The sequence below is a fragment of the Lipomyces tetrasporus genome (assembly GCF_029532465.1).
Source record: "Lipomyces tetrasporus strain NRRL Y-64009 chromosome Unknown POJ06scaffold_9, whole genome shotgun sequence".
Lineage (NCBI taxonomy): Eukaryota > Fungi > Ascomycota > Lipomycetes > Lipomycetales > Lipomycetaceae > Lipomyces > Lipomyces tetrasporus.
The window spans coordinates 744483-769989 of record NW_026611604.1 but is presented as its reverse complement, the minus strand read 5'-3'; the positions used below and the strand labels follow the sequence as shown (position 1 = coordinate 769989).

Sequence of the window (25507 nt, the reverse complement as noted above, 5' to 3'; positions counted from 1 at the left end):
TTCAATGCAGTCATGAAGTAGAGATGCCGTTCATTTGTAATCGCAATCATACTTTGCATTATGACCTAATTGCTAATATTTTCCAATTTTCCCGCCTCACCTCTCTCACTCTGTTGCATTGTAAAGATCCGCGCTAATCGCCAAGCTATCTATCTGATGACGTCACCTCGTGGCCCACATGACGGCATTCTAGAACAAAAGTCTCCACGGGCCCAAAGCCCAACTAGGCTTGGAACGGAAGTTGCTACCGACGGAACTAAAATCTTTTTTGCGAGCACAGTCGACCTTCGGGCGAGCTAGTCGCCCTTCTATCAGAAGGGCCTGTCCACTGAGCCATGTCTCCTTGCATCTGGCCTTACCAGATGACATGCAGAATGGAACCACCCGATCTCAGCATTTGTTCGTAATGTTCAAATTCCGGGGTTTGGTGGCCGTTTAATACAAGTGACAGAGCTAAAACGGAGCTAAAACCTTTTTGCCCTTAAATACGTACTTCGGAGAAATAACTGGTTATTCTACTATTCTCTAATCACTAATCCCAAGTAATCGTCACAACTACAACTATTCATAGATATCTATCGGCAAAAAATAAAAGCAAGAATGCAACCTTCCCCAAGACTCCAAAAAAGGAATATATAATCCCAAACTCATTTTGTTCTCGGTCAACCCACTTGGAGTAAAATCACGCGCTCTACAATGCAATCTTGGACTTGATATCATAATCCGGTGGCCGTCCTCCAAACACGACTTTATCTCTTACGTTCAACGCGGCATTGTCCGATGATATCAACACGTTCGCGTACAACTCTCGCGTAATCCTGATCTCGTCCTCAGCAACACCCAATTCGTCTTGCGGAATCCATATCACCGGCTTCTTTGCCCGCAGTGCCTCGTGTCGAAACGCCCGATTCACCAAGAAGTCCCGCTCCTCGGAGCTTAGGTCCTCAAGATCCTCGGCCACACCTTCCAGCAGCATCGCATCCTTTGAATTCCTTGCCAACTCAGCTTCCAACGCCGCGGCGTCGTTGCCCGTGTATATCAAATCTGTAACATTCTTGATATGGCCAAGTTGCTTGCTAATTCCCAGCTTATTCGCCGTACTTCCAATCTGCGCGCCAACACTCGTGCCAACGTCGCCTACAAACCGCCCCGGCACGCTCTCAAGAGTCGTCGTAATCGGTTTCTTGAACGCACCAAACAACTGGGCAAGCGGCGACTGCACCAACGGCGTGCCGGTATCAAGGTCAATATAACCAGCATCTTTACTATCCGTCTGATACGGTGCAAGCTCCGACCCACTCTGGCTATGCAACTCAGTTTCCGAAATGCTGTCACCACGACTCAGTTTCTTCTTCAGATCGCTCTTGCTGACTTCCACGCTTGCCGATTCAGTGCTTTCGATGGCGGAGTAACTCTTCATGGACGACGAACTCACTAGCAACGGCCGTCGATTCGCCTTCTCCCAATGCTTCATGGCAATCTGCGCCCTTGATTCAAGCGAAACGGGCAGATAAGTAAAAAGCGGACCGAACGAGTAGTTCAGCACGACCTGATATATCCCTGTAAAGATAAATACAATGATCATTATGATCCCGTGCGCCGTACACGAAGCCTTCAAGTCAGCGTCCCGCACAAGGAAGAATAAGCCAACGAGGCACAATTCCATCACATAGACACCCGTAAACAACTGGTTAATCGCTCGATGAAAGTAGAGCCCAGCAGAGTCAATCGGATTGTAGTTGCAGTATATAAACATATACCGATAGGCCACGTAGAACAGAGAAAACGAAATCAAACTCATCGGCATGATCAATGGAGAAATAATCGTGTAAACGATCCCGATCGCGCCCAGATTAGTGTAGATTGGATAGAACGTACCCCACTTCACGTGCGACAACGTCGTCAGGCGCGTGAACTTTTGCCGAGCAGTGACGTCTACAAGCGGGCCGACAACCATCTTCATGAAGAGGGGACCGACACGGAGAAGTGCGGCCGCACTCACCGTTAAACCTTGCAAGATCAGGTACGAAAAGAAGAAGTTGGACGCCTTTGGCAGGTTAGACGCCAACAAACCGGGAATCGACGTTGGATTCTGCGTGAGCTGCTGAATGACGGTCGTGATCGAGCTCGCGATCGTGACGACCAAGAAGACCTGCACAAACAGGAAACTAAAGTACGAACCCTGAACGATCTCCTCGACCTGCACACCGGTCGATGCACCTCGCTGTGTAGCAAATACTACGGTGGGTAAGCGGCCGCCACATTGGCAACTTATAAGCAAATAACTTACCTCTCAGAATGAGCGGCAACAATGCCATGAGACCAGCCAACGCAGCGGGCGGCAGAATACCGGAAACAATACCCTTAATCGCCGGTGGCATGTCATTGATAAAGTCTAAGAACGGCAAAGCGCTGGTCAGGTAACTGAGCTGAGAAATAATACCGACAAACGCTACAGGGAACGCCCATCCGACAATCAGGCCACCAGTAGCACCCATTGTGAGCAAGGTCCGTAGCAACGCTTCCCACCACTTTATGCGCATGCTGCTCCAAACAATATCGTTCGGATTGATCTCAACCAGTCGCGGGACCATGTACTGAGGCGATTCGCTTGCGAGGGACTGGCAAGCCATGTGTGCGGCGATCTGATTGTTAAATTGAATGAAGCATGAGTTCATCAACGGATACTGTATCTCGTCCTGCTGCATATCCTCAATTAACTCGTTGAGCTTGTTGAGATGGGTGCGGCAATATTCAATTGTGTCGACCTTCTTAGAGAATCCAGGCAATGCCGGAAAGTACTTGTATTTAGGAATGCGGTGCTTTGGACGATCTCTGTCCTTCAGGTACTTCTTCCAAGCCGGCGTGGGTGCTCCACTTTCACCAAATGGCACTTCCATCTCGCCGGCATTTGGGCCACCGTTCTTCGTACTTTCCTGCGCTTTCTTGAGCCGCTTCTTGTACGCTTTTGATGCTTTCTGTATCAGCAGAGTTTCCGCATGTTCAAGTCTTACTGCAGCCTCATCCCGTTCTGTGATCTTCTCAGACAGCGACTCCAAGTTGCGATTAATCCAAACGTTTCGCACGCCGCCGGGAAGCACATCAAAAATCGACTTGATCTTTTCAGCATAGCACAGATTCTGGGGAATAGCACGAATTAGCACCGTTGTGGCACTTGCTCGCAATCGATGCTGTGGCGAGATTAGGTACCGCTGGCGCATGGTAACATACGCTGCCATCTCGTGATGGAATACCGCGCACAGGAATATTACAAACACGACAGCGAGTATCAAGTGCGCCCAATAACGGCTCGTGTCGCTCGCACCGATATTCACCCACGCAAGCTTGTCGAGGCCAGTCGCGGTGCCTGATGATGTGTGTGCGCCGTTGATCGGTAGTAAGATGGGGAGGATAATTAGTGACGCAGTGAAGAAGATGAAGATAAGCATGACGAGGTAGCGCATAAAAAAATATGCATCTAGTCCGCATTTCTTGATGAAGTCGGATTCGGACATGAAGAGTGTTGGGAAGAGCCAGTCTACCAGGCCGCGTCCTGTCGGCGGGACTTGTTGTCTGCGCCCGATTAGCCTTGTGAAACAAAAAAAAAAACAAGAAAAAAATATTCGACCCACCGCTTTGGGACAGCATAAGTCTTTGGCTCGTAGACGCGGCGGATTCGTTTTCGCAGGACAAGATATAGCCACAACTCGACGCCGAAGATGATCAGCGACGCCGTGAGGGACGATATGAATGTTGACAGAGACTGGCCATAACTACCTTGTGCAGAGCCGTTATTGCTGTCGATATCGATCCCCGTCGAGCTCGAAGTTGTTGATGGAGCCGAGGACATTGTAGACGTGCTCGACTGGGGGAACGAGACTGTGGTGAGGGAAGCGGACAGTGATGATGCCATTGCAGAGGGCATCGTAGAGGCAAAAGTCGACGTCACAAATGACATTTTCCGCCGCGGGGAAGTAGATAAGGAGTGGTAAAGTGAGAACAGTAAGAGAAGAAAGAGGAAAGAGGAGGTTACGACAGAACCAGTGGAGAACCGACTAATGAATAGGAATCGACCAGTGCTGGCTGGACGGATCTTAAAGAGGCCTATCTCCCAGGCGCGCCTTCGACCGAGACAACCAGATGGCTGAGAGCTGCCCGGGTGGCTGTTAGAGTTCTTAGTGATAGGCATCATGCACGGCATATAGTTTATTCAAGCGCTTTAGATGCACGCTAATGCACGCTAATGCACACTGAAACGACTAACGAAGTCGCGGTCTTGGACTGATTCGTAAAGTCTAGCGATCTGCATCCATAGGTGGTCGCAGATCGTCAGCTACGGTGGTGCACTTAGAGCCGCAAGTACTTACCAACTTTGATGGAAGTGCCGAACCCTGGTAGGTTTCATGTTAACGCCAGGCGTCCCTGCATCTGCGCGCGCAAACGCACAGACACCGTACCTGACTTTGAGTAGAGCGACCCGAGTTATTGCGGCCGGGTCAGCAGAACTACGGGTCGGATTAAAACCGTTGGCAATTCCCCACGTTGTATGAATTACATGGGCGATCGACGAGCTCAGCTACAGTATGGTCGCTCTTCTCGACTCATCAATGCTTACAGTCGGGCTCCTCGAGCACCCTTCATGTTCTCATTTAGTGCATATTTAATCTGGGAATTTCTAATTAATAATTCTGACGGCATCTTGACGTCATGGGGTTCTCGTTCATATGTCACGAGGGTTTATGGGATATCGATGACTTCAGCAAATGTGCTCTGAACAAGTACGTCCACTGTCTTTGATCCGCCATTACCTTCCCTCTGAATGACGTGCTAGATACATTGGCGTTCTTGTCCCTATCTTTATCGTTGCGATATCAGCATGCTTACTTATTCCGTCGTTCGGGATACTTCTGCAGCACTCAAGGCCAAGTAGAATCGGCCCTATCTCGCTTGGTCCCGAAGACACACTTCATGACCTTCCCGGTCGCGCCGCCTATTACACCGACGATGCTGGTGACGACAATGATGAGCTATATCGATTGAGAACAGCAGAAGAGTCAGATTATTTACTCTCGGAATCTGACGCCCCGGCTTCAGATGTCGTCCCGCCGGCCGATGACCCTCGTCGTGCTGTCATCTCACATGCCCATGATCATTTTCTCAGCGTGTCTGGAATATGCGAGGATGCTTCGGATGTCGACGTGACATTCATAACGTCGCGTGGCATTACTGCTCGTGCTGCATTAGAACGCGGTAGTTTGATCTCATTGGTAGTTGTGCATGTGACAGCCATTGTGGCTTTGCTCTTCTATTCTCCACCCCATGAATCTCGGTCATCCTTGCTATTGCAATCCGTTGTCACTACTATATTCTGGGTATGCATAGGACTACTGCGGTCTTTATAGATTATTGCTGATTTTTATTAGGCATACTGCCTTGTCCTGTCATTTTTCAGAAATACTCGAGTATCAAGTGACATCGCATTCACAATCTCATCTCACCTGGCCGTGATCTACTACCTAGGATGGCTCATCGCAACAATCCATTGCAGGTCCTTATTTTTCGCAGATCATTCGGAACTTGTCAAGTTTGTCTACAGCGTTGAAATCATAATCTGCAGCTTGCTAGCGTATCTCTCGCTCGTGTCACCTCTGGGAATAGTTCCTCCATACCTCGAAGCTATGAGAGGTCTAGAACCTAGCAGAGAGCCGTTGGCTAATTTGTACTCTTTCTTGACATTCTCGTGGGTTAATCCGATCGTATGGAAAGGCTACTTCAAGCCATTGACTCTCGAGGACCTGTGGGATCTGAGCGTGGATCGTCGGGCAGCAACTATTATCCGGGAGTTTCGAAGTTTAAGGTATTCTGTGGTTTTCTCTCCTTTAGTGATAGGTTACTCACATTTGTTGGTAGAGGCGAGATGAGCTTCATTCGAGCATGCATAAAGTATCTCTACGTCCCCTTCATCGTCAGCTGCATATGGACGTTCCTGTACGCTCTTACTGAGCTGGCACCCGCGATACTGGTGAAGTTAATACTTGAATATATCGAGGATCCAGATACAATACCGGCACACATGGCTTGGCTCTATGTCGTTCTGCTCTTTATCGTCAGTACTCTGGGCGCCATCTTTACTGCTCAGTCACTATGGGGTTTCAGGAAAATGGCAATAAAGATACGGTCTTTGCTCATCGGTGAGATTTATGCGAAAGCGTTGAAGCGAAAGGCAGTGGCGAGCACTGAAGAGTTGAACCGAACAGCCAACGGTAAAGAATCTCAGCCGACAGATGATGCCTCATCGACGTCAAACACTAATGCCGATGACGCAAGTAACAGTAACTCTACATCGCAGTCTTCAATCAGCATGGGTACCGTGATGAATTTAATGTCGGTCGATGCGATCAGGATTTCTGACGCACTAGCGAACTTGAATCAGCTAGTCAAGGGTCTCACTGTGATTGTTGTCGCCTTCATTCTTCTGTATGGGAACTTGGGTCTCAGTGCTGTGGTCGGAATGGTCACAATGTTTTTGGTTTTGCCTATTAATTATGCTTATTCGAAGGGATTTGCCAGAATTGAGATTTCTCTTATGGCTATCAGTGATCAGCGGATAGGCAAAACAAATGAGATTCTGCAAAGCATTAAGATTATCAAATTCTTCGGTATGGCAACTTCCATGTCGTTCATGACAGGCCTTCACTGACAGCATTATGTTTAGCGTGGGAATCTATGTTTAAGGCTGAGCTGCTAAAAATCCGTAAGGAGGAACTACGGAAACTGAGACAACAATATCTTCTCTGGACTGCTGCGGGTGAGTCGGTCTTCCTGCTGCCTGCCAGTATCAGCTAACGAAAAATATAGTCATTGTCTGGTTTGGATTCCCAACCATACTTACCTGTGTCACGTTCGGCTTTTACACACTTGTCGAAAAGAAGGAACTAACTCCCTCGGTGGCCTTCAGTTCCGTTGCGTTGTTCAATTTGGTGCGAACTCCAATGGATCGACTTGCCATGTTGGTAACAGATGTGATTGACACTAAGGTCGCACTAGACCGAGTCAATCGTTTTATGGTCGAGGAGACGACAGATAAATATGAGCAACTGACAGTTCCACGCGGTCCTGATTCGCCGTACATAGGTTTTGAGAATGCTACTGTTACATGGGGAGCCAACGAAGATTCTCAGAAATTTGGGCTGCGCAATTTGAATATTGATTTCAAGGTTGGCGAAATCACTCTTATCATTGGACCGACAGGAGCCGGAAAGACGTCGTTGCTTATGGGGCTCTTGGGAGAGATGACCCTCTTGGAGGGGAAGGTATTTTTACCGGGAGTGTCTTGCGAAGTTGGCCACCGTGTCGATCCTGCTACAGGTCTGTCTGACTCAGTCGCATACTGTTCTCAACAGCCCTGGTTATTGAATGATTCTGTCAAGAATAACATTCTTTTCGGCAGTCCTTATGATCCGGTTCGATATCAGGCTTGTATTGATGCGTGTGCTCTACGTCATGATTTGGATATTCTCGAGGCTGGAGATAAAACTGAAGTGGGTGAGAAAGGTATCGCTCTCTCTGGTGGTCAGAAACAGAGAATCTCGCTCGCTCGTGCCTTATACTCACCGGCCAAACACTTGCTGCTCGACGACTGTTTGAGTGCGGTCGATTCTCACAGTGCTCTGTGGATCTACGAAAAGTGCTTTATGGGACCATTGATGCATGGAAGAACCTGTATTTTGGTATCCCACAATGTCGCCTTAACTATCACCGGTGCAAATCATATCGTTGCTTTATATAATGGGACGGTACAATTTCAAGGTACGCCTGAGGAGGCTTATGGCGCTGGTATTCTCGGTGACGACGAGATTTTACGACAGTCAATTTCTTCTCGAAACTCGTCAATGGCAGTGTCGAGGAGTGCATCATCCGCTAATTTGATGCCGAAGCAACACACAGCAATCGGCGCACCGACTGAGGAATTCCGAAAATCAGTTACAGATGAAATCGAAGTGACGGAAGATGTCCTTGAAAATCGTCACGAACAGACAGTGTGCCAGCCGAAGAATCAGCCATCGCCTCTCGTGAAAGTAGAAGAGTCCGAAGTTGGACAGGTCAAGCTTGGCGTATACTTGACGTATTTCAAGAGCATGGGACCGATTTGGTATTGGGTCATTGTTGTCGTCGCGTTCGTGGGACAGCAAGGTGGTCTAGTTGTCCAGTCGTGGTGGATTCGGGAGTGGGCCAATAACGCGTCAGACGTATCCGACAAGGCAAGTGGGCTCACTGGTGACGGCTTTGAAGAAAGGCATCCTAGCGGTCATGGACTGGTGTACTATCTTTCCATCTACGCTTTGATATCGGTGCTCTATATGATTATCTCTTTTTGTCGCGAGGGTATTGTTTTCCTCGGTAGTCTCGCGGCATCTGCAGAACTTTACGAGCGATTACTGCAAAGAGTTTTAAGGGCGACACCCCATTTCTTCGATGCCACTCCGGTGGGAAGGATCTTGAACAGGTTTTCCAAAGACATAGAGATTGTCGATCAAGAAGTCGCGGCTAATTTACTGTCGCTGATGCACTCTATCGTTGCACTTGCAATCATATTGATCTTGATCACTTCTATTCTTCCCCAATTTCTGTTCGCGGCCGTGCTCATCTGTTTGATTTACTACGTCATCAACACCTTCTACCTGCGCAGTTCGCGTGAGCTGAAACGAATCCAATCAGTAACACGAAGTCCGATCTATCAGCATTTTGGCGAAACACTCGCCGGTTTGAGTACGATACGAGCTTATGCGTGTGAAAGAAGATTCATGTACCAGAATCTGCTCAATATCGAAACCAACCTTAGACCATACACTCTGCTATGGGCCTGTAATCGCTGGATGTGTCTTCTGGTTCAGTCAGCAGGGGGCCTTGTTGCGACGTTCGCCGGCGTGTTTGTGTTGCTGAATCGCGGGTCGATTGATTCTGGACTTGCAGGTCTGTGTCTGACCTACGCTATCACTTTCTCGGAGAACATGCTTTATCTCGTCATGCTCTATGCCGTTAACGAAATGAATATGAATTCCGTCGAGCGCATCAATGAGTACCTCCAACTAGAGCAAGAAGCCCCCGAGATTATCGAAAACTGCCGACCTCCTGAGGGATGGCCAAGTAAAGGTGCCATCGATGTCGAAGGTCTGTCACTTCGCTACACCCCGGAACTGCCGACCGTAATTCGAAACGTGTCGTTCAAGGTCCGGCCGGGTTGGAAAGTTGGTATTGTTGGCAGAACCGGAGCTGGCAAATCGACGATCGCGGCTGCATTTTTCAGATTCTTGGAACCGGTTACAGGAAGGATTATTATTGACGATGTCGACATTTCGAAGATTGGATTGCGGGACTTAAGAGAAGCGCTGACTATTATTCCGCAGGGTACGTTGCACTGTTGTATTGAACGAGTCTGGGATACGTTGCTAACTGAAATATCAGATCCTACTTTGTTTTCTGGAACGATCCGTTCAAATTTGGATCCATTCGACAGGTATACTGATTCGGCGATGTTTGAGGCTCTACGTCGGGTCCATCTTATCGACAGTGAAGGGAACATGCATGGTACCAGCGAAAACCTGTCAGGATCGTCGACCGAGGACAATGATGACCCTGTGAACGCCTTTTATAATCTTGACAGTCCTATCACCGAAGGAGGGACAAACTTATCACAGGGCCAACGTCAGCTAATGTGCCTTGCGCGTTCGCTACTAAAATCACCTCGAGTAATCATTCTCGACGAAGCTACAGCGTCAATTGACTATAACACGGACATCTTGCTTCAGGCGACCATCCGCGAGGAATTCACCGACACGACTATCTTGACGATTGCGCATCGATTGCGATCGATTATTGACTACGATGTGATTCTAGTGATGGATGCGGGAACAGTAAAGGAGTACGACAAGCCTCATTTGTTGCTGCAGAACAAAGACTCCATGTTTAGAGATATGTGCGCGAGTAGTGGCGAACTTCAGACATTGACAGAGATGGCCGAAAAGGCATATAAGCAGCAGACAGGATTGCAATGATCATGTGGGCGCAGTTTTAGGATGTCTTGCATTTTGCTGTCATTTTCCTCGCAATTTTTTGAATTCTGTATGTATTATTCCTTTTGTTGGCATCGGACCACGGAGTTACATTGGGGCGCGGGTATTGCGGTTTTGAATTCGCCAAAATCCATAGACAACTTTTAAGATGGAATGTGGGTATGATTTTATATGTAGTTAACGATAAATAATCCGCTTGTCCTATATCCATATGTCAGGTCATGAGCATCATCAAGTTTAGGGATCTCTAGAAGTAGTGTTGCCTCTATCAAATGTAAGTTCAGGGTAACGGTGATCAGGGAATCATCGCTCCCTCGTAGACTTTGTTTCCCCGCCGATGTAGCTGTTGCCATCAGCAATCAAATATCACCAGTGCCCGGTTTTTGCCCGATATTCTTATCCAATTGTAGTTGTTCCCTTAGCGAAGCGAAAATGAGTGAAAGCTGGAACGGACCAGGAAACGATTCGTCTTTTAGTGGCGGTAGGAAATTTTTGTTTTAAGGGTCCACAGACGGCTGCAATTCTACGCGTGGCGCTCCAATTGATTTGGAATCACTTGAAACTGACGTTCAGTAACTGTCTAGATCAAAGCTATGAATCTCGCCGATCAGCTTCTCCAGTTCGCGTCGATTCCGCCCACGTCGACGATAACACCAACGGTCGTCCGTATAACCAGTAAGCCTCAATGCTCTCGACATCAACACTCGTATATATCTAACAGAGGGGTTTGCAGTGAGCCAATGGACAACCACCCACCAACCCGTCCCAGCGCGGACGGTCAAAGCGAGCAAGACAGTGAGCGATCGCTAAGCTTGTTCGTCTCTGGCCTCGACGTCAAGGTGACGGACGAACAATTTCACAGACTGTTCGCGCAGTATGGTACTATTGAGAGCTGCAGCATCATGAGAGACCCGCATACGCACGAATCCCGTGGGTTCGGATTCGTTGCGTTCAGTGATGTCGAGCTTGCGACCGCTGCTAAGAATGCGCTACAGGGGAGTGTAATCGAGAATAAGGCTTTGCAGTAAGCTATTGATGCCTCAACCTTCATGTTAAGAATTCTGATTTACAGTTCTGTGTAGAATTGAGTTCGCTAGAAGGAATAGACCTCGTACACCTACCCCTGGAAAGTACTTTGGGCCGAGCCAGCAAGGCAGACGAGGTGCGATAGAAACCAGTAGTTTGGGCAATAGGGTGCTAACGTAATCCCCAGATGGCGGCTATGGTTACCGTGGAGGACGTGGCGGTTATTACGACGACCGCCGAACGGGAGGAAGACCACGATACGACGATCACGGCAGTAGACCGTCCCCATACGGCCGAGCTGAATATCGTGACCGTGCGGTTCGTCCCGACGACGGGTTAAGAGAGCGATTGCCACAAAGACCATATGCTGAACGCGGTGGATACCAAGGACGTTCTGGTGGTTATGGTGATCGCGGAGAGTATGACCGAAAGTCTTATCCGGACCGGGCCCCGTATCCTGAAAGACGTGAGTATCCTGAACGTGGCGGCTATGACCGCAGACCTGAATATGTGGAGCGTAGAGGGCCCCCATATGATTACCCAGAAAGAGGATACCCTGAGCGAGTTTACACCGACAGAGCCACTTATCCAGAAAGAAGCACTTATTCCGAGCGCCCAAGTAGCGAGTACGACCGCCCGCCAGTCGGCAGCCGTGGTGGGTACAGTGATAGAGGCGGATACGGACGGTCAGATCGTGGTGATTATCGTGGTACCTATCATCCATCTAGAGAAGGTGGGGTTTATCGTGAGCGTTATGAAGAGCGCCCGCCACCACCCGCTGGATCAGCCATTCCATCAGGACCCAGTCGTGGCTACGGCGAGTATCCACCGGAATCTCGCGCACCTCTGCCACCAGTTCGAGGTTATGGGAGTGAATACCGCTATGAGAGACGTTAAGAGATCGGGTCAGCCATGACATTTACTATTCAACCATGCCTCTTTTATTAGGCGAAAAGATGATTAAACGTGCAGTGTGTGATTTCCTCAACTTGTTTACTTCAAAAAGTTCAAAAGTCATTGCTTATTGATTGCTATGTTGAGTCAGCTATCAACAGGTACTGCACCAGTTTGAATATTGGTAGGTTGAAACTGAGCTAAACTATTACGAACTTAACTGCGACTTGTTATTTTGGGATCAATCACTTCAGTGTTTCAATTAGTGTTAATGTTGTATAATATACTCAAGCAATCAACGTGTATCTGCGGGGCCGTGATATAGATCTATTTGGTTATGGTGATTCAACTCGTTTGGATTTGGTTTGATCAAGCCAGGATGATGCTGACGTGGGTGGAAAGACCCTGAACACAACTCTTCATTAACACATTTACAAACTCGCATTTTACTTGGACAGCATGAGATCGCAGCAGCGCTTCACGACATGTTATTCCAGGTTTCGACCAATTTGGAATGCAGTCCGTGAGCAGGTGTAACTTGCCCGGAAACTATCAGCGAACACAAAAGTAGGTTACGGCAGCAGTGTGATTCAAACAGACGAGAAGGCACAGACAAAGCGGCGATTCAGAATAGTACGTCTCTTGTGTCAACTACTACTACCGTCAAATTCCAGTAGAATAAAAGCCAGTGGCGGATCAGCCTGATACCGATACTTTCTCGGCCTGATTGCAAGCTCTATGGCGTAGAACTCAATTACTGTTGTGCGTAAAGCTGTGTAGAAGACTCAACGAATGCAGAAGAGACATCCAGTGATGTGGCGGGAGTCGTCAGATTGACTATTCGAGCTTTATTTGTGAGTGGTGGCGGGAGCAGTGTCGATTTGATGCGACTAGTATCAACGCGAAGCGTGTCCTGCTTGCTGCTCTTGCCGGTTACACAGTGCAAAAGAGAAGACAATTTGGTGTTGTTTAAATGGGCGACATAAGGAACTGTGTAACTACTGGGGGGCCGATTTGTGTGAGAACTATCGAATAGGCGGAACAAAGACCGAAGAAGTGATTGCGCGGACTAACTTTTGTACTGTACATAACTGCATCACTGAAAGAAAATAGATATCCCACGACCGGTGCGAGCCATGTTTTACAATCGAATAAGTATCATCGTACATATCGCCAAATTTCGAATAATCCATTTTGACATAGCAATCATCGTAAGAAATAAAAACCGAGTCTCGTGTCGAAGGCGATTACGGAACGAGTGACTTGTATACTGTTACTATTAACATCTGTACACTTACCGCTGAGGCGCTGAGAAGCTTGAGTCGAAGCTGCTTAGCGTCTATCGTATCTGGATCTGCTATAATCGTCATTGTAGCGAGATGGAGGATAGCCTCTATCGCGATCGGCGTAGCGGTCACGATCGCGATCACGATCACGCTCTCTCTCGCGGTAGCTGTCCCTGTCCCTGTACCGGTCATCGCGGCTATCGCGGTAGCGGTCACGATCACGGTCACGATCGTAGGAATAGCGATCGCGGTCCCTGTCGCGTTCGTCGTAGTGGTCGCTGTAACGACGACGATCCCTATCGTCATCCCGTCGGTATCTGTCGTCATAAGGCGGTCGCGGGCCACGTCGAGAACGATAGTTGTCGGCTGTCGTATATGTTAATGAATGCTCACTCACGCGATCATTTAACATTATCAAACTCACATCTCTTGCGAGGTCCATAGTACTTTCCAGGAGTGGGGGTGCGAGGACGGGAACGACGAGCAATCTCAATACTAAATTTCGTTTAGTCATCCATTCGAAAGCGAATACCAACAAGCACAACATACTTCAACGCTCTGCCCTCGATATCATGTCCTTGCAAATTCTCCCGTGCAGCATCAGCGTGAGCGGAATCCTGAAACTTGACGAAACCAAAACCCCTCGACTCTTTCGAATGTGGATCCGACATGATCTCGCACTTCTCAACAACACCATACTTAGCGAAAATCTGAGTCAACTCGTCTTCGGTCACACGCGGATGGATGCCAGTGACGAAAAGATTGTCACCCGTGTTGACAGCCTCGGGTTTTGATTCGCTTCAATCGTGACTTGAATTAGGTCTGATTTTGAAAACTGGGGAAATTCGTAATCATCTAGATCACTCACCGGTACTCGTCAGCTTGAGGACGGTCATCCATGCGACCTGGCGACGCTGATCGCCGATCGTCATAAGGCTGATCTAAATCCAATTCTCGTTAGCATCAAGCTGACGACGCGAAAAATTTGCTCTCGATGGAATCACATCAAATAAATTCCTACCGTAAGAATCTCCGTTTTCGTACTCCATCGTGTAACCCACTTGACTACCCCAAAAAGAGTCTACGGATGTCCAGTTGGATTGCAAGTGAATACGTTGGAAAGGGATGCGGAGGACAGAGATTGGATTGTGGTTTCTTGAAACACAACCGATATCTCGCACTTGATGCACCGCCGCATACGAGCTCCACTTTAATTAGAGTTTAGCAGCTGATTCGTGACCCGCCCGCCAGGAGAGGATTAAATACTTTATACACTACAAATAGATACATTGCATGATCATGAAACGCACACGTTGGCGAGAGCTGGCCATGTCACTTTTGTAGCCGCACAATGAACTACTCGCTCAGTTATAATAATGTATAGCTACCTCTCTATTGCCGCATCATTGGGAAGCTAGGTTGTTATCACGACGCAAGGCATTACTGAGACGGCTTCTATTCAACAGATAATGTTCATCACCGGATTTAATAGCTACATGCACGTTCTCACGAATTGCATTGAATGGAAGCATCACTGTTGTGTTGTCCATCACAGAGGTGAGTCTAATTACAAGTCATCTAAAACCGCCGTCTAGGATTTGCGTTACAGTTAGGACGGGATGGACATAGGGACACAAGTCACCATTTGGCATTCTGATTACTACCTTACTGCTTGCGTTAGCAATAAATCTGCAGCTTTCTGTCAGTTCTCAGGAAGCGATACATGATATCATAAGTTATACAGATTCCGCTTCAATGAGTGCTGAGGTAATCTGTGAATCTCGATTCGGCGGGCCGACGACAAGGACGACATGCTCCACAAAATAGCAGTAGTAAGTTCGCCAGGTTCAGAATGAAAGTCGTCAATTTGCTCATCATCTGGTGGAAACAAGTCTCCAATAGTAATGCCTAAATGGAGCCTGTCACCTGGCGCAACGAACTTTCCATTCTCCAATGTTTGCTACTGAATAGACTAGTACACGTTTCCGTTTGGCGTCTCTGCAATAGACACTCACGTATTTTCTGGGGCGTAATATTCCATTGGTACGCACATCTCGTTGATGCACCTCGATAAGTGCAGTCCCTATGCTTGTTGTACAGAACGGTCCGAAAGTGGAAATGTTCTTTATGTGAGCCATTGCATTTGCAAATATAGCACGTTGAGTCGGAGAATTGCAGTTGACTTGCGCCTATGGGAGACCTAAACCTAGGCTCCCTCTTTCACCCTCAAGAGCAAGGCATTACGGCATTGGAAACCTCCAAAGCTTAGTATCGTCCTTCAAGTTCCTGTATGCTTCTGAGACTCCGACCTTAATTAATGATCAGAGTCAAAATTCTGAGGTCGGTAGTGTCGCTGTCATACACGAGAGTCCGCCGTCGGCAGTCGTTTTAATTTGGTCAGGCCGCCTTCCCATGTTCCAAGTCTTGCACCTTACGGCACCAAACATATTGTTGCAAATAGTCATCCAGAGCCAACTTCAGGGGAAAATAATAATTGTCTCATCTCGTACAGTTTTCCTTCGTACTCCACGGAGAACAAGGAACCCATCGATCCTCGCTCGTTCCGCCCTAGTGCAGTCTGGCCAGCTTCGTAACGAAGATCCACTGTCAGAGAGTGTTCTTGGATTACTCGAAGGAGAGAAGATTAAAAATTTTGCTAATAAATGCAGATGCCAGTGGTAGGGACAGAAAGCAAACGGAGACAGAGAACGTGGGCGCGACAGCCTGTGATCTCTTTCCTCGCCTGCGCTGTTCATTAACCGAACAAAGAAGGCACCCAATCGGGACAGGCAACTACGGTTTCTTATGTTGTCGCTCACACAATTCGCACATGACCTTTAAATGCTCGCCGTTGTAAATGTCGATTGTGGGTGGTTTGAAGAACGTTGTCAGTAATGGGGTAGAACTTTGTGCTTGGTAGTGAAATAAATAAAATATTGGCTCTGGCGTTAATCAATCTTAGTGTAACTTACTGATTTCATGGCTAATGGGCTGCAACGTACTCAGATCTTGCACATCGGGTACGTTATCCCCTCATCAATATTTAAAAGCATTTATTATTTGTGTCGGTCTATTTAATAATAATAACAAGCTAAATAGCTTCAAATGATATGTGTTTGTAGTGATGGGGGGGTGACATATGACCCTTACCCGATGGTCAGCAAATAGGGCCAGCAAATTAGGGTGATCGCCGAAGCCACTGAGCTGCTGCTGCCACTCGGCCCTGCGAGTCGCTTTAGTGCGATCTGTACTTTGACAATACCCTCTAGCTTGTAACTACTTCGTTCTACATCTCTGGAGACAGAATGATTTGGTCGGCATTGCATTCTCCTTGTCGTCGACGGTACAATGGACCGCACTACGACTAATCACGTGAACAGACAGAGCATGGGAATCGAATGAGCTTCGTTGATAGACATGGGACCAACAAGACACTAAAGAGACCGCGAATCGAATCTCCAAGCTGGTTAATTTGAGTGTCCTTTCCTGGCTCTTTTGAGTCTAGAGAAGACGCAAGGGTTTTCAATAATACCAACAAGTGTATAATACATAGACGCCTTAATCGTGAGTCATCGCAATATCCTGAATAATCGCAGCCTTGCACTTCTGAGCCTCTCGTAACACCACATTTCTATCCCAATTCAATCTCCCCCTGTACGCGATGTCCATTAGCGCCGAATTGACCTGTTCCAACTGCTCCACCACGAAATTCTCCGTCGCTTTGGAAAGCTGCACATGAAACAGCTCGAGGTCGCCTCTGTCGAGCTCGTACGGTGGATGTGGGACCTCCACAGGTTCTAGAGAGGGATCCCTCACAACCTCGTGCCCGACATTTATTTCTGGTTCCTTCTGTGGAATGGGAGATAATTCCGTCGAAGATTCCATCCGCACTGTGGATGTTTCGACGGTCGTGCCCGTGTTGTCTTGTGATTGTTGGCTTCCCGCCACCGAGCTTGTCTCTGCCGACGGTACCGGTTCGGATGTAGGCGGAAGATCGTCGACCTGCATAGGCTCAGCTTCATCGCGGTTCTCGTTTTCTGTCGACAGCGGTTCAGATTCAGCATTGCCGTTCACTTCCGGTACACCATTTGGCTGTTGTTCATCCTCATCGTCATCAAACATATTCTCTATAGATTTTGGTGCTGTCAGTGTTCTCGCCCAAGTTGCAGACTCCGTCTCAGGAGCAGCCTGAGATTCAGATGTAAGAGCAGTCGGGGGAGGCCGCATTGCGGCAAGCTTTTCTTGCCTACGCCTAACCTTCTCCTGATACCGATCCGATCGCAGCTTCTCTCGCTCGAGCATACGTTCGCAATCCAACAGGAACTGCGCATCGCTTATCTCATCGACAGAAACCTGCACATTCGCATACATTTCGGAAGCCTGAATTATTAGCTCCTTCGGTCCTCACATCGAAGAAAAGTACATACCCGCACAATCTTCTCTCTGTCGCCGCTAGTATTGGCGTCCTCCAATATAAATGCAATATCCTTCAAAAACTGTTTTGGCGTGCAGTAATACCCGTTCCATAACCGCTCTTCAACGATATCCAAGTCCATATTATGATATTTCTTGCCAGTACTCCGCTGCAGAATCATCTCATCGTCAGTCAATATGTATTCGTGCTCAATATTAGGATCCAAGTCCCCCTCAAAAAGATGCGACAGGTAATCATCGTCCTAAAGTTTTAAGTTAATTTCTAGATCCACTACAGCCATTGTACTGTTTTACGTACAATCGGCGGTTTTCTGAACCGTTTATATCGAACTTTCAGGAGTTCCATTAACCCGCTCAATTTGATCTTGAGATAATTCTTGAGTCGCTTATCTTTATCTTCTTGTGCCTTGAGCTCCGCTTTCGAAAGATGTTTAGCTGGTGGAGGTGGTGCTTTAGGGAGAATCTCTAGTTTCCGCTTCCGTCTCGTTTCTCTATTGGGATACTCCGTGGGAGCATTGGCGATATGATTGACCAGGTTCTGGAAGAACCCGTATCGATCGTCCTATAACAGCATTATTAACACCAATAAAGAAATACGAAAGTAAATACCATACATAAGAGGGCCGACGGATATCAATTCGGTTTGCCTTGGAAAAACCAAACAATGCCTTTACTTCATGATCAAGGTACTCGAAATCCCTCTCGACGACGCCCAACAGGAGAATCTGTTCCACTGGAGAAATGCCTCTCAAGAGACCCTGAAACGTAGTCCAAGCACTGGGAGACAAAGTCTTGTACCACGAATCAATATTTGGAATGTAAATGACGCCGGGAGTATGACGTTTGACTTCTACGAATAACTGCACTATCGCAGCCTCGACTGTCTATACAGATTATTAAAGCCGTCCTTGTAAAGCCAATTGAAATCACGTACCCTCGCGGAGTCGCTTAGCAGCGTGGCTAGATCAAACGTCTGAACGTGATATCCCTCCAAGTAGTGCATAACCGCCGCACCAATATACTCCTGCCCCATTCCAGGAGCTCCGGATATGAGCATCCTTGGTCTGAATACTCTTGCCGACTCAAATTCCTGCATCATGTTCTCCCGCGTAAAGCCGCTATCCGTTGTATCGTCGTCGTACATTGCCTCCTCCGCGATGGTCAGCTTCTTTGTTCGCGGAATTATATTATCTAAAGAACGCTTGATTTCCTCTACAATAGGAGCCAAAAGAGGGACCATGCGTTTCGGAAGAGGATACGCGTTAGAGGCAGTCGATCGTTGGGATGATGGTATAATCTCTGTAGGTCCTGTTAACGCTGCACCTCTCAACAATCATAATTGACATACTCTTCAGCGACACGATAAAATCTCTGGGCGAAACATTGATAGTTGACGGATCGATCAAAAGTTTCTCGTTACTGCTGTAAATCTGAGGATACCTTCTCTGAATGGCATTAAGCGCAGACTCAGTACATAAAGCACGTAGGTCCGCGCCGCCGTAACCTTTGGTCAAATTGGCGACCTCCTCAATAAATGGGTTGTCAAGTGGCGGTTCCCATCCCTTTGTATGAATCTCGATGATCTTCTTCCGCGCGTCGGCATTCGGCAGCGAGAAGTAGAATTCACGATCAAATCGACCCGGTCGTCGTAACGCGGGATCGATCGAGTCCGGACGGTTAGTCGCTCCGATAACAATGACTTGACCGCGATTATCCATACCGTCCATTAACGCCAGAAGGGTAGAAACTATTGACGCGTGGATTTGTTCCTGCTTTGACGATCGCACGGGGGCGAGACCTGCAGAAATCGTCAATTTTGTCTCTTCCTAAACCATATCGGTGAACATACCATCGATCTCATCAAAGAAAATGATACTAGGCTGCGTGTTCCGTGCCTCTTCAAAGAGCAGTCGGAGCTGTCGTTCGGCTTCACCGACCCATTTAGACAAGGCATCAGCGCCCTTTCGCATGTAAAAGGAGATTTTTCGGCCCTCAGTAGAACAACTAGCCGCCAGCGCTCTAGCTAGCAATGTCTTGCCGGTACCAGGTGGACCATGGAACAGCACGCCTCTCGGAGGAGTAACTTTAAACCTCTGAAACACTTCCGGATACATCAGTGGCAAAGCGACCATCTCTTTCAACTGGTTAATATGATCATCAAGGCCACCAACTGCATTGAAGTCGACGTTCATGTCAACACCAAGTGGATCAGTATCTGACAGATTGCTTTTCTTGACAAGACCCAGAGCACCAGCGGGATTCGTGACTTGCTCGAGGTCATTCAGGTTCGGTAGTTTGTTTGCTGGGTTCTTCGCTGCTTCGTCATCTGATGAATCCGAGTCTGCAGCGCCGCCAGCAGCCTGCAACTCCGACCCGCGTGGCTGTACACCAAAGACAGACGTAATTCCCGCACCACCAAATGGTCCATACGTAGAATACAGCCGTTTGGACGTGCTAGTCGTCCGTCTGCGAGACGACGAGGGTGCATATGCATCGTCATAATTCTCCACCTGAGGCGGCGGCAGAATTTGATAATTAACTTCCCTCCGAGCCCGTAGATTTTTTCGCCGTGTTGCTGGTGGCGGCGTACCGTTCAATTCGGCAAGCTCTTGCTCCAAGGTCATTTCACGGTCCTCTTCGTCGTCATCATCGTTGTTTGCCTGGCTTCGCTGGCTTCTGGTAATAACAGACGATCTAGTGACACGAGCACTCCGTCGACGATTGTTTGCATCAGAGGCATCCGAATCGTCTTGAACAACAAAATGCTTGTCGGTGTACCTGTCCGAGACCTCGGATGATTCGTCGTCATCATCGTTTTCGTCCGTAGACGATTCTAAATGAAACTCTTCGTCGTCAGGGTCTCGATTTTGCGAGTTGCGGTTGCTCCCAGAGTCTCTGCTCGGCCGTTGAGGTTGCTGCTTGTGAAGTAATAGCTGCTGCCTGATGGATGTTGTCGACAGACGTCTAGAAGATGATCCCTCTGCCGTCATTGCCGTCGTTGTAGTTTCCCGTCGTTGGACCGACAATCGTCCACTTGACCTTGTCGACTTGTCCCCGTCGCTCCGAATCAATTCATGTTCGACCTCGTCCTGCTTGTGGTCCCCCGCCTCTACCTCCTCTTTCTTCGCCGCAGCCCGCGTTCCGGAGCGCAATCGTAGTTTCACACGTAAACTCCGCCCATTAACTTGTCCCCCATTCTTTCTGATGTTGGCTTCATCCTCATCAGGCGTCTCAACAGCTTCACTCTCCTCGTCCTCGCCCTCATCCTCGTCCTCGTCTTCGTCGTCAACCTTGTCGTCTTCGCCCTCCTCTTCATCCTCATCCTCGTCATCAACCACCTCATCGTCACTCTCCGCATAGTTCACACGGCGACGATTAGCGCGTGTATGCGACGCCTCGAAATCATCCTCGTCTTCGTCCTCGTATCTTGTAGAGCGGCGCGAACGTTTACGTTTGTTCGTCATACTCAAGTCGCGTGAGCACCAAGCGTCCTGTAATACCGTGACCTAGCGAGTAAATGTGCGAGAAAGGTCACTATTTGATGTATTAACTAGTTTTGTGGATTGGATCAGATATGGGGATGTCGCATTTGCGGAGCACGGGCACGAGGTAAGGGATTTTGTCAACACTTGTTCGGGCAGTTGGGAAGTTTGGCTGTGCGTGATGCGAGACCCATCCACACGCGCCCTTCGGCTAAATACTGCTCAGAGATATACAATATGTACGCTTACAATATAAAATGAGGGAAATGTGTCTTTTTGTGTGGTAAACACGAACTCGTACTTCACTTCGCGCATTACACGCGCGGTGTTGCGCCCCTGACTACATCGCAGTTCCTATCCACATATCCGCTCGATCCACGCATTAGTCTGTAAAGATAATAATATTCACTCATCAATAGCAACCACTACAGTCATTAATTCCCGTCACCGACGTGAAGGATACGCGTCGCGATGGTGGACCCTGATCGACGACGCCCGAGACCGAGGCCATCTCCAAAATTCAGGGGCCAGTCAAAACGTAACTCATCGCGTCCTGCATGGTTGACGCTGCTATCATATCTTCGTTCATTCAACTCCTCACTCCTAGGTTCTTGCTCGTGTCGCCATAGCCACCGCCGAAGTCGAAATCAAAGACCAAGCCATATGCGTTTTCGCAGCAACTGGCCGACACGAGATCTACTCCAATTTTGTCAACAGTATTAGCAACAGCAGTCTGGGGTATCAGACAACATTTTGGTAGACAGCCTACGACTAGTTTTCCAACTCCCGAGCGCTCCTCTCTCGTAGTTACTCGAGTGCCACAGACGACGCTGATTGGTCCAATCATACCCCTAGCCCAACGCGCTGGCGGGATACTTGGGCTTTGGTTTAGGGTTACTTTGTCAATCCTGCACTCAGGGGCACCAGACATACAGACCCGGTCTCGAAACACCGATCCCAACTTGCAGTCGTCTTGCATCATAATTCGCAGGGGAGAAAATTACGTTCACACTAAGCCCAAACAGCCCCAGCACCAATATAACGTTTGTCGGGCTAATGTGAGGAAGGCTGGCTCAGATTTCCAATGACTGCGGTACAGGTCCCGGGCTCGACCCAAAGCCACAGCTTTTCGTGCCAAACTGCTGCTCTTTCTGCTGGACGTTGCTACAGGGGCTGTATCGACCATGTAAAAGCCTAAGTTAGCATTCTGATATTGCTTTCAGATAGACTGCATTAATGCTTTACATGATGCATAGTTTGATTGAGAGATTGCTTGGCGTATGCGAGATGTAACGATCCATTTCGAGCAAAGCAGGCACTCAAAGGTGTCTACCGTTTGAAAACTCCAAGAATTGTCCACTTATATCGAGTTATAGGGTATCGACGCGAGTAAGTAGGTAACGATCCCGAAGGCTTTGCCCACGCCGAGCCTACCTCAATCTCAAAGTCGCCGCGTCGAATTTTATTGACTTGGCGCCTGACTCGCAGTAGACAACATTGCTCATATTGCATTGGTTGCCATGTCCGCATATTTGATTTTGAGGTTTCATGTACCACTGGACATAACAAATTATTGGTCATATTTTCTTCTAGAACATTGAATATAATCTACCACCACCTTTTGAAGAATTAGACAAACCCCATCTCCACATTGTATATGACTACCAGCAAATGACGACAATAATTAAAGCCAGCCTCTACCTGACTTATCCTATGTAAACCCACCTGCAAATGATTACAACAAACAACTTATGACAATTCCAAAATAAATCAAAAAAATGCACGTACAAATCCAAGTCAAGCAAAAATCCAAAATTTACAATGTACCAAACACCAACACCTCACTAACACGCTTTACAACGCAAATGAACTACAGTTCCTCGCTCAAGACACTCAACCAGCCGCTTCCAAAATCATTCCGCAAAGCTTCAATCCGCTTTCTATACTCCTCTCCCTGTCTGGTCCAATCATTTTCGGACGGCGAAAGCGGCGGCGAGAACGACGTCGGCGATTTCGACGAACTGACCGCGCTTCCACCGGTTTTGGTGCTCATCTGGTCATCGCCGCTGTCGGGAAGGTCAAGGTCCACGATTCTGCGCCTGCTGGGTTTCTTTTTCGTTTGCCGAGGACTCGGGTTAATGATTTTGATTCCAGGCGGACGCATAGCGGTCGACGGCGCAAGACGGTCGCCCCGGTCGTTATCTGGCGGGTGAATAATGGGCGTCTCAACTTTGGCCGTTCGCCCACTCTCGTCGTCTTTATCGTGTGCCTGTGACGACTTGCCGAACAAATTGAACCCTTTGAATACCGGCAACAGGTCGTTATCAGCATCCAACTTTTTCTTCTTATCTTTTTCAGCCTTATCAGCATTCGCCCTGAACGGAGACCTCATCGCAATCGGCGACGGCACTGATTCCTCTACTCTCTCCATTAAAGCCCTCTGCTCGAGCAGTCCCGGCAAACTACCATCCAGTAATATGTCGTCCGTGTATCCAGGTGTCTGACGAAACACGTTGAATATTGTGATTCGATATGACGAGCTGTGTGTCTTGACAAACGGATTTCCCAACACCCACACCTCGGAAATATTCGGCGCACCAGTCAATCGCGCGAGCTCGCCGGGATCTGTGAGTTTGTTGTCGCGTAGGTCGAGGCGCTCGATGGATGCGATCCGGTCTAGTCCTGCAAGTGAGACTAGTTTATTGCCGCGGAGATTGAGGACTGTTATTGCTGGGAGTGGATGATGTGTGAGAGAATGCAATGATGATATGAGATTGTAGCTGAAATTAAGTGACCTTAGACAGGAGAGATATGAGAGAGCTTCGGGGATCGAGATGAGAAGATTGAATGAGAGATCAAGTGACAATAGAGAATTGCCGAGAGGTATCGTCGACTCGTTCGATATCGATGAGATGCCACAGTCGGAAAGTGTCAAGTGCCTTAAAAATTGCCAGTTCATCGGGCCGAGGTTCGTGGGTGGGCTCGCACTGCCATCGTATGAGCTTGTAGAAACTACTGATGACATTGAGTCAGATCTATGGCGAGACGTTTGAGCCGATGACCGTGATAAGGACGGGACTCGCACCGGCGACCGCGACGCTGACTCGCGACCTCGCCGTGACGAGCGCGAACTGCGGGACGTGACTCGTGTTAAGAGTAGATTCGGTAACTCCCGTGGCGAGCCTTGAAGATCTCCATCGTCGCTCGTGGCGGTGGCATACACCGGTACCGGTGTTGAAGTGCGCTTTCTCCGCCGGTCCATGTCGTCAAGTACTAACGCGACGACAAGCTCGACAGGATCATCCAACTGCCCGCGCTTGACACTCAGAGTTTTCAATCTTTCAGAAACAGCATGCCATCCATAAAATACACGAACATCGGAATCCAAAAGCTCCAGGGATGATAGGTTTTTAAACGCAGTCATTGGTACTGCCTTGTCGAACGGAAACTCTTCAAATCCATCGATGATTTTGGCTTTGCGATCGATCGCTAGTCGCAAGGCAGGGACTTTAGTGAATGCAGAGTATATATACTTCAGGTCCTGGTCAATGCCAATCTTGGATTTTTCTGTGTTGGAGATGGACATCATGCTGAAGATGGCAGAGATGCCCGACATCGTACTGCGGACTGAGGCTTCGCTTTGTATAGATTTTGCATCTGAAGCATTATCTTTGTGGCTCCGATAAGACTCATGCAGAAACGAGACGTAGCTCGTGGGAAAAGCCTCGGATTGAATGGATTCGAGCCTTATCGACAGCGGACCGACTGATAGACCGAGCTCGTTGAAACGATGGAGAAGGTAGAATAAATGGTGAGGCGTGAGAGACAGTCGCGCCATCTTTGATCGACTCTGAAAAGAGGAGGGCAAGATGGACATGCCGTTATCTTTGCCATTTGGTCGCCGTGTAGTAGCGAGCTTCATGGCTTAGTCAGTGGGACTGAAATTTGACGACAACGACGGACAATGGCATACCTGACGCTCATTCGCGCGGATAAATACGGCAAGATTCCGCACGTACGTGTCGCCGTCTATTTTATCGGGCATTTCGAACAACCGGAATAGAAGAAGCAGGAGGTAGTATCGACGATCGACGGCCAAGCCAGGAGTAGTTAGGCCATGCGCCGGGGAGAAACGGCCAGTTGAGGATAGCTCGAGAAGCACATAGAGAGCACAAAGGCTATCTCGGAGTGTAGTCAGAGAACACAGAAGCCAAATGTGCGATATCCAAGATAATGAGAAGTCTCCGGCGACACAGGCAACAAGCTCTTCCGTTACGGTACCTTAATGACGACAAGTCGATAGCTGAGTTCG

General features: G+C 48.3%; 6 protein-coding genes across 6 annotated transcripts; 2 read left to right on the top strand and 4 right to left on the bottom strand.

Moving 5' to 3' along the window:
- Positions 1-217: 217 nt before the first annotated feature.
- On the bottom strand, positions 218-4084 carry POJ06DRAFT_259229 (uncharacterized protein). The gene is made up of 3 exons (XM_056188349.1): positions 3633-4084; positions 2291-3573; positions 218-2238 (listed from the first exon to the last, which is right to left on the bottom strand). The coding sequence occupies exons 1-3, from the start codon at positions 3956-3958 to the stop codon at positions 692-694; spliced, it is 3156 nt and encodes a 1051-aa protein (XP_056041795.1). The 5' UTR covers positions 3959-4084; the 3' UTR covers positions 218-691.
- Positions 4085-4562: 478 nt separating this feature from the next.
- POJ06DRAFT_213733 (uncharacterized protein) lies at positions 4563-10300 on the top strand. Its single transcript, XM_056185491.1, has 7 exons — positions 4563-4778; positions 4832-5372; positions 5424-5857; positions 5911-6659; positions 6716-6808; positions 6859-9408; positions 9466-10300. Exons 1-7 carry the CDS (start codon positions 4708-4710, stop codon positions 10053-10055), a joined length of 5028 nt encoding a protein of 1675 aa, XP_056041794.1. The 5' UTR covers positions 4563-4707; the 3' UTR covers positions 10056-10300.
- Positions 10301-10505: 205 nt separating this feature from the next.
- POJ06DRAFT_270314 (uncharacterized protein) lies at positions 10506-11996 on the top strand (the record flags this gene model as incomplete). Its single annotated transcript, XM_056189432.1, has 5 exons — positions 10506-10554; positions 10658-10748; positions 10807-11097; positions 11156-11235; positions 11287-11996. 5 exons carry the CDS (start codon positions 10506-10508, stop codon positions 11994-11996), a joined length of 1221 nt encoding a protein of 406 aa, XP_056041793.1.
- A 1329-nt stretch (positions 11997-13325) lies between these two features.
- POJ06DRAFT_270313 (transformer-SR ribonucleoprotein) lies at positions 13326-14328 on the bottom strand (the record flags this gene model as incomplete). The annotated part of the gene is made up of 5 exons (XM_056189431.1): positions 13326-13645; positions 13704-13774; positions 13829-14077; positions 14148-14220; positions 14301-14328. The coding sequence occupies 5 exons, from the start codon at positions 14326-14328 to the stop codon at positions 13326-13328; spliced, it is 741 nt and encodes a 246-aa protein (XP_056041792.1).
- Positions 14329-16451: 2123 nt separating this feature from the next.
- Positions 16452-21320, bottom strand: POJ06DRAFT_259221 (uncharacterized protein). Its single transcript, XM_056188348.1, has 7 exons — positions 19563-21320; positions 19062-19511; positions 18648-19012; positions 18328-18597; positions 18012-18275; positions 17707-17955; positions 16452-17659 (listed from the first exon to the last, which is right to left on the bottom strand). The coding sequence occupies exons 1-7, from the start codon at positions 21175-21177 to the stop codon at positions 16838-16840; spliced, it is 4035 nt and encodes a 1344-aa protein (XP_056041791.1). The 5' UTR covers positions 21178-21320; the 3' UTR covers positions 16452-16837.
- Positions 21321-22720: 1400 nt separating this feature from the next.
- POJ06DRAFT_259217 (uncharacterized protein) lies at positions 22721-25470 on the bottom strand. The gene is made up of 2 exons (XM_056188347.1): positions 25169-25470; positions 22721-25111 (listed from the first exon to the last, which is right to left on the bottom strand). The coding sequence occupies exons 1-2, from the start codon at positions 25238-25240 to the stop codon at positions 23066-23068; spliced, it is 2118 nt and encodes a 705-aa protein (XP_056041790.1). The 5' UTR covers positions 25241-25470; the 3' UTR covers positions 22721-23065.
- Between the last annotated feature and the right edge of the window lie 37 nt (positions 25471-25507).

Excerpts from the sequence above, each read along its gene's own strand:
- POJ06DRAFT_259229 (XM_056188349.1), bottom strand. The coding sequence starts at position 3,958 with ATGTCATTTGTGACGTCGACTTTTGCCTCTACGATGCCCTCTGCAATG. Across the intron at positions 3,574-3,632 it reads ACTTATGCTGTCCCAAAGCG|ACAACAAGTCCCGCCGACAG; the intron begins GTGGGTCGAATA and ends AATCGGGCGCAG. Across the intron at positions 2,239-2,290 it reads GTTGCCGCTCATTCTGAGAG|TATTTGCTACACAGCGAGGT; the intron begins GTAAGTTATTTG and ends TACCCACCGTAG.
- POJ06DRAFT_213733 (XM_056185491.1), top strand. The coding sequence starts at position 4,708 with ATGGGGTTCTCGTTCATATGTCACGAGGGTTTATGGGATATCGATGAC. Across the intron at positions 5,858-5,910 it reads CGGGAGTTTCGAAGTTTAAG|AGGCGAGATGAGCTTCATTC; the intron begins GTATTCTGTGGT and ends ATTTGTTGGTAG. Across the intron at positions 9,409-9,465 it reads GCTGACTATTATTCCGCAGG|ATCCTACTTTGTTTTCTGGA; the intron begins GTACGTTGCACT and ends CTGAAATATCAG.
- POJ06DRAFT_259221 (XM_056188348.1), bottom strand. The coding sequence starts at position 21,177 with ATGACGAACAAACGTAAACGTTCGCGCCGCTCTACAAGATACGAGGAC. Across the intron at positions 18,598-18,647 it reads TGCTAAGCGACTCCGCGAGG|ACAGTCGAGGCTGCGATAGT; the intron begins GTACGTGATTTC and ends TAATCTGTATAG. Across the intron at positions 17,660-17,706 it reads ACAGAGAGAAGATTGTGCGG|GCTTCCGAAATGTATGCGAA; the intron begins GTATGTACTTTT and ends CTAATAATTCAG.
- POJ06DRAFT_259217 (XM_056188347.1), bottom strand. The coding sequence starts at position 25,240 with ATGCCCGATAAAATAGACGGCGACACGTACGTGCGGAATCTTGCCGTA. Across the intron at positions 25,112-25,168 it reads TCCGCGCGAATGAGCGTCAG|CTCGCTACTACACGGCGACC; the intron begins GTATGCCATTGT and ends TAAGCCATGAAG.